This window comes from Oxyura jamaicensis, chromosome Z, assembly GCF_011077185.1.
Source record: "Oxyura jamaicensis isolate SHBP4307 breed ruddy duck chromosome Z, BPBGC_Ojam_1.0, whole genome shotgun sequence".
Classification (NCBI taxonomy): Eukaryota; Metazoa; Chordata; class Aves; order Anseriformes; family Anatidae; genus Oxyura; species Oxyura jamaicensis.
Genome location: NC_048926.1, coordinates 499,367 through 506,879, shown reverse-complemented (window position 1 = coordinate 506,879; position 7,513 = coordinate 499,367). Strand labels below are relative to the sequence as shown.

At 44.8% G+C, this 7,513-nt stretch overlaps 1 protein-coding gene across 1 annotated transcript in view; it reads right to left on the bottom strand.

Annotated features, from left to right (window-relative positions):
• The window catches only part of NARS1 (asparaginyl-tRNA synthetase 1), a 13,173-nt gene that overhangs the window by 5,034 nt on the left and 626 nt on the right, over positions 1-7,513 (bottom strand). The window contains exons 2-10 of the mRNA XM_035310271.1: positions 6,106-6,188; positions 5,843-5,908; positions 5,649-5,741; positions 5,145-5,234; positions 4,384-4,462; positions 3,137-3,207; positions 2,797-2,883; positions 675-896; positions 80-279 (exon numbers count right to left, since the gene is read on the bottom strand). Of these exons, the coding sequence (XP_035166162.1) occupies positions 80-279; positions 675-896; positions 2,797-2,883; positions 3,137-3,207; positions 4,384-4,462; positions 5,145-5,234; positions 5,649-5,741; positions 5,843-5,908; positions 6,106-6,188 (991 nt within the window). The remainder of the gene's footprint in view (positions 1-79; positions 280-674; positions 897-2,796; positions 2,884-3,136; positions 3,208-4,383; positions 4,463-5,144; positions 5,235-5,648; positions 5,742-5,842; positions 5,909-6,105; positions 6,189-7,513) is intronic.

The following is a 7,513-nucleotide window of genomic DNA, read 5'->3' as shown; positions in this document are numbered from 1 at the left end:
TATACATAAACAATAGAGAAGTATACATAAACAATAGAGAAGTATACATAAACAATAGAGAAGTATACTCTCTCCATACTCTGCCAAGTGTCTGCGTGTCCTGGATTGCTCAGCTCTGTATGACTGAGCAACACAGAAAACATCTCCTAATGCTGGAATGCAGGTCTCCAGATAGAGCTGGGATGATTGTGTTAGGTATGCCTCTTCTCCAAAGTAATCCAGCTTGAATAGGGTTGAACCTCCTTCCACCTGCGTCTGGACTAAAGTTGGTGGCGTGACCTGTTAAAGAACAAGTCATTACTTGAGTGGAGAATTAAGGACAATGATGACAACGTGTTATAGCCGCGATCTAAGGCACACTATTCCAGAATACCATCTACAAAACTCTGGTACCTATGGCTACAAGTCCTTCTTTCTGATATCCTTCAGCACCCTGAAAGGAGGTATGCAGGCTGTTTGTGAATCATGCTGTAACGCTTACCTCAGAAATGTCTATACGACTGAGATCTACATCTATGGAAGTGATCACACAATATTTTCCTAAGAAACAGTTTTTTTTTTCCCCCCAACACTTCAAGTCAATCAGAAAGTCTGTACAGGTTTTCCTGGAAAAAGACAGCCTTGAAGTAAGGAAATTAAAGTAGTCATTTACCAACAAGGGCAAATATACTTACTTCATAATATCCATTGGCAAAGAAGTGATCCCTGAAGGCCTGTACTACCATGGAGCGCACCTTGAAGATTTTGGACATATTCTCGCCTCGAATCATCATGTGCCTGTTGTTAAGTTGCACATCAACCTCCGAATCCTCATTGAGGAGATTGTCAGCCCCTCCTGCTGGGGCCAGACCTATAAGCTCCCAGTAATCGCAGTTCAGCTCGTGGCCTCCTGGAGCCTGCCAATGTAAAATGAAACAAAACTCTCAGAAGTCTGCTTTCCACTCCCTGGATGTCATCATCTGGCACCGTGGCAGAGATGTCAATCTAGTTTAAACAAAAGATATTAAAATCCTTCTAATTGCAGTATGATCAGTAACTGCCCTGTAACCCAGTCATACCAGCCTTGAAAATGCCGTTTGCAACCCACCACAAGTCTGTCAAACGCGATGTGAATGGGACTGAATTCTATTGTCAAATAATGAGAGGCTTCCAGATGCGTTCTGCCAAAGTGTAACGTATCAGAGACAGCTGCGTTTATTCAGCTGGAAGAACAGAAAGCTAAACAGAAGGAAACTACTTGCTACTTTCAGTTATTTCATGGGTGGTTATAGAAGAAATGAAGCAAAAGGACAAACGTCTTAAGTTGCCGGAAAAAGAGATTTCAGTTGGCTATACGAAAAAAATTCTTCACAAAGGTCACAAAGAGAGAAGGGACCTCACTGACTGTGTCATCTTTCTTTGGAGATGTTCATAAACACACTTGGGCAAGACTGCAGTGTGACATTCAATGGACTTTGTTCTTCCTACTGCTTGTGCCACATTCCCCTTCCATTCTGGTGGCAAACTTTGAAGAAGTCACTTAGATTATGCCAGAGGAAGACCTAGCTCACTACAGGTACTTGTGAGTTCGTCTGTCAGAGACGCCTGAGCCATCTTTCCAGCAGGCAGCATTTCACCACGACACAGAAACAGCAGGTTCGTGCTGGCCAGGTCCCCTCTGCTGCTTGCTGCGGTAAGCAAGGCTCGGGCCAGGGCTCCGTCCTGCCTGCCTGCCTGCCGGCCTCAGGAGCTCCCCCGTGTGGGTCACGGCAGGCTCCTGTCCTTTTTCCGTTCACCGCATTCCCAGGGTATAAATGCCGACTTACAAGGTCTAATTCACAGATTTTAACAAATCTGACGATTTTGTGCACTAAAAGCATTCTGTTGCTGTGATGAGACACAAAACCAAAGTGCTTTCAGTGCACAAAACATTCCGAGCAGTCACGTACCAATGAGTAATTTAGTTACCAAACTGCATGAAAGCCGTTTAAAAGCAGTGTTCGATCCCTGTTTACCTGCACTTGTTTTCAGACTTCACAGTAGTACAAGCTGTGAAGAACAGGAAATGATGCTGATCTCTGACAGGCAAACACGCCGGGCAATGGACTCGTGTTTAACTGAGCTCGGCTCTGTAACCGTTGGAAGATCTCTTGGGGACAGGACCCGAGTAACAGGGAAAACCAGAACCATTAAGCTTATCCAAGTTTCGTTAGCAAAACATGCTGGTAATGGCTAACAGCATACTGCTTAAAAGCGAACTCAATTCTCTACAAAGCTCCACAAAAGGTTAACACTTCGACCTTATTTTACACCCTGCCGGCAGCCACAGTGAGGGGACTACTTTGCTCAGGTATTGTCTAATACATCTCAGAAACATCGTTTGGAGCAACAGAACATCACAATGCGATTTTGTTCAGATATATTTCTCATCTTCCTGGAGTCAGCATCCTCGATAGACCAGACAGAGTGACAATCCATAGGAAGAACCAACTCCCACTGCATACCTCGTTCATTACCCTTGGTAAGGAAAATAAAACTATTTATTTAATATAGTTTTCCAGTGTTATATTCTAGGAAGTATCTGAGTGACATATCAGTGGAAAATTGTTTCAGGCGAAAGTTAAATGCAGTTCACATGGCACACAACAAAATGTGGGTGACAGCAGCAACCTTGGGATGTTTTTTCTTTTTCCTAAATCAATTTCCCTCTGAAGTCATTGAATAATTATTTCCACCTCTGCCTTTTCCTCTCATCAGAAAAATGATGAACTGTTGAAAAGGAGGACCGAAACACACAGCACTACCCAGCTGCCCTACCTGCTTGCCTTCAGGAACAAGGCTCAGCGTACCATACACCGCAACACTGCTCTCCGTGGAGAGGATTAGCCCGTTGTAACACTGACACTACAGAGAGAAAGAGAAAGAGACACAGTTATGGTAATTTTTAATTTTCCTATCTACGTTCTATTGAAGATACAGACAAGATAACTAGAGGTCACACTGACAGAGAACTGTAGTGTCAGGAGACAGAATTTGACAAAAAATACAACATAATCAGTAGATTTGGGGTATTTCCTGTAGTTTACATAAAAGACAGACGGAGTACGAACACCTCATTTATTTAAAGAGGGAACAGAATTAAATCATCACAACTTACCAGTTCATCCGAAAGGACACACTGAAGAAAACCCGTGCCATCTCTCAAAACAATGAACATCAAATTTTTTCCTGGTTAAAAAAGAGAACAAAAATGCAGACTCAGACGTAATCACCTGCTCCATTTGAACAGACCCACCCCCAAGAAACATTACCCCCTGATGTGCAGATTAATAATGAAGGACCATGATCACATCTTTCCATTAAAGAAAAAAAAAACAAAACAAAAATGCAAAGATGTTCCGAGAAAACACTGAAGCATTAGCTCAGTCATAGAAACATAAGAGCACTGCTTGCTCCGACCTCAGCACAGCTGGGATTGCACTGCCACACCATGACCTCAGGCAGGCTCTGGTCCAGGGGGGACCACACCACAGGTCCACTTAACAGCAATGCAGAACGCACAGCCCACTTTATGCCTGAAGCGGATAAAGTGACATCATCTCCACCCACATCTCCACAAAAGCATCTGATTAAAACATTGATTTTCTATAAAATGCTCATGATATCCAAATCCGTAACTGGTTGGTCAAGTCCTTCAGTGATAATCTGAACAAGTGCTCTCTGTGAAGTCAGTCTCAGCTTTGCCATACGCTTCCAGAGTTGTTGAGCAGAAGAACACAGAAAGCAGCCTGCGGTTTTCAGACTTTTACTAGAAGTTTTGTGTAAGCCTGTCACTCCCCAGTAAACGCCACCTTGTTAACCAGAGTTCAAGAAGCATTTGGACAACTCCCCCCCCCGCTTTTTATTTTTTTGGGTGGTCCTTTGGGGACCTAGGAGCTGGACCCGATGATCCTTGTGGGTCTCTTCCACCTCAGGTATTCTATGATTCTAACTCGAATACCAGTCAGTTTGAAGGCAAGTAATACTTGTTGAACTGCTTGTTATGTTACCTTATGAAACTTTAAAGAAAGTTCTCACTCACTGATTTCGCTATGAGCAGATGCTAGCTGGCTCCTCAGTCTCTAGGACTGGTGTAAGAAACAAGTCTTTTGAAGAAATTCTGTACGATTGGCCTTCAAATCAAACATCCCAAAAGTTTTTGACTAAGAAATGTCTACACCCTCATACATTGTACAGAATTTGTTAGTGTTGTACTGATCAGTGTGACACACCAAATCTAAGTGATGAACTAAAAATTTAAGACTAGATGCTGTCTGACTCATTCATTGTCCAAATGTTGACAGCTACTCGGTTTGTTCCATCTCCCCGCATAGGTTCAATAAGCTTTAAGTGCTCGTGGCTTACCTTGCCTACGTAACCTGTGAATCCAGCCAAAAATCTTTACTCTCTTGCCTCTATAAGCCTCCAGAGCACCGATCTTCACCTGTAAAAAGGGGAATAAAACCAATCAAAAATAGGAATATAACTCACCATTTAGATCGTGTTTTCCACACAATTACTTCGGGTACAAGTGTATTTGACATTTCCTTCCCCAAAATAGCTCCTCCCATCTCATGAAATTGCACTCAGGATATATACACAGCCATCAATAACAAACAGCTGTTCAGTAAGAGCATTTTATCCAGTTGCACTGGATATTTCAAAAGAAAAGTTAGAAAGGAATGCCTCAGACACCTTCTTCTGCACCACACATCTGCTTACTCAGTTAAGGACTGCACCAAATCACCCAATCCAGCAGGACTCTACAGACAGCCACGTAAGAACTGCTATACGTGTGTCAGTGGCTTAGATTACGTCCTCTAACCAGCAAGGTATCTTCATCCTCCACCACTACAACAACCAAACCAAACTCACAAACTTTTCCAAATGGTTTCCATATGGTATCTGCCAGCAAACACTGACAAAGTCTGATGCATGAACTGAGAAGGTTTAGATACCCACCAAGAGCACTAATATATAGACTCCAGTCTTTCTTGAGTATACAGATAACCAGGAAAACACAAATACATTTAGTGACAGCCACTGGACGGTGGCCTTCAACAGCTGTCAGAACCACAACGCAGAGACACAGCCTTTGTGCAGACAACATGCTGGATCTTACTCACACATTCTGGCTCTGGAAGGCTGGGATCATTCTTGATAACAACTTTCTTAGCTTCCTCCAGGTTCTTCTCTCTTCTCAAGAGATCTTCTGCCTGGTTTAGGGGAAAAAATAAGTATTATAATACTTATAATTAACTCTTTATAATTACCGGGGACTATAATGTACACTTACAGACAGAGACATTATAAAAAGCCTTGTTGTTACCCCGCTGGGCTTGGCCTGCCCCGATTTAAGACAAGAATGAGAAACAATGCACAGAAGCATTTCTCATTTTTCCCCAAAGTCTAAAGGCAATAGATTGCCATCATTCAACCTCACAGTTTCAGTCATTGCTTGTCCTAACCTAAACAAAGACAAGCTGTAAGTAACGAATGTAAAACATATGATACAGGTGAAGAACAAACTAGAGGTGTATGGGGCACAGGAAACAACACCAACACTGCTTAGTATTTTTGGAAAAGAAACGAGGCATGCTTCCTCCAGCTTGGCACCATCTCCAACCTACCTCTTTCTTCTCCTTAGCCTCATTCTTCATTTGTTCCCTGTGCCACAGTTTTTTGACGTTTTTCATCTGTGACTTTGAAATAATGGCCCATCTCTAAACCAAACCAAGGAGAGAGCAGAAGACAGAAGATTACATTCGTGTCCCTTCGCACAAAGGAGTATTAAAATAATTTCTGTTGGAAGGTGTTACAGCACCTCATTTTCCTTTTGCGAATCCACGTAAATAGTAGGAAATGGTTCCTTTCCTGCTGTCATCAGAGCCTTAAAAGCGGGAGGGAAAAAAAACAGAATCAACAACACCGCAGGTGAACTAAAGGGACTGAGCAGGCAACCTGCTTCTGACATTTTGGTCGGAGCTGCAACAACAGCTATAAAATTTACACTTAGAAATACATGGCCAACCACTTGGCCTAAAGCAGCTCACACTCTTCAGAACAGTGCATGTTCTCTGTAGTTACCTTTAAGACAGTTTTGAATGGTTTCTTCTGTGTCCCATCGCCGGTGGAATCACTGCCCTCTCGTTCAGAGACATACAGCTCTTCTGTAAGACATGACAAATACAGGCAATTACTCAAAAAAATAGTATCAACTATGGAAATACATGGGAAACTGGACACACACAAAAGATGTAAAATCTTCAGGGTTATCAGCAGTGATAAACCTTCAGAAACAATCACTTGGTCGCACAAGTAAGAGTCAGTTAATATTATCCATGTTAAAAATCAGTCCACGCAGAAAACGCATTATGTTGAGGCCTTACGGACTCCCAAAGTACCGAACTCCTGGAAGTCCCTGGCTGCACACCAGGAGCCAAGAAGGAAGCAGCTTTCTTTGGACATAACTTCTAGGCAAGCAGGCAGATAATAAGCTGAGAAAAGTCAGACAATTCAACCCAACATTTAGCTCACACATAGCCAAGAAATGAGTCACAAATTAAAAGCACAGAAGATACTTCTCTCTTTCCTCATGCCTGAAGTGAAGCAAAGACCAGGGGATAAGACCTGCATGGCCCAGAATCTTCCACGCACAGCCACTGCTCCTGCCAGGTGCTCCCACTCCGGGCACCGACTGCTGAAGCCTGAACCTTTTTCTCTAATGAGGTTTGGTTTTGATTTCCAGGGATCAGGGCACATTAAACCCCTGTCTGACCACGCAGCCATTACAACACCCCAGTTTCCCGTATCAGCGTTCCTGTTCCGTGTTCAAGGCACCCTTTGGCCTTCTCCTCTCCTCTCACCTCAACAGTCGGGCAGGGGGAGCCGCCGGGCTGGGCCGCACACATAAATACAGACATAGACACACATATGTACCCGTGTGTGTATAAACATATAGGTATGAACTGAGGTATAACCACCCACACACGTACCGATACGTGCATATGTGCACACGCTCCATTCTACTTTGCTACCCTTGCACAGCTAACTGCCAGAAACGCAGCAAAATTCACGTTTGCAGTGTTCTCCTTCACTGGAGGAGAATGCAGCTTTCTTGCTGTTGTTTCCTTTTTCCCCAAGTCACTCGGAACCACCGCAGGTTCCGCGGCGGCCGAGCAGCACACACAGGTAGCACGCGCAGCCACGGCACAGGCGCTGGTGGCGTCTGGCGTGGGCTCAGCGAAGGCCCCGCACGCGGCGCGGAGCTGACTCATTTCAGCTGTTAACCGGCGAATTCCTCGGAAAGGCCAGCGCCGGGCGGCCACCCGAGCTCAGCGCCCCTGTGAGGGACTAGTGAGGGACCCTCCCGCACGGCCCCGGCCGGCAGCTGGGGGTGACCCCGGGGCCGTGCCGGGCCCTGCCCGCGCCCCCCGCGTTCTCCCCGCTGCCCTCCGGCCCGGCGGGGCCCGCAGCGAGCCGCCCGGCCGCCCCC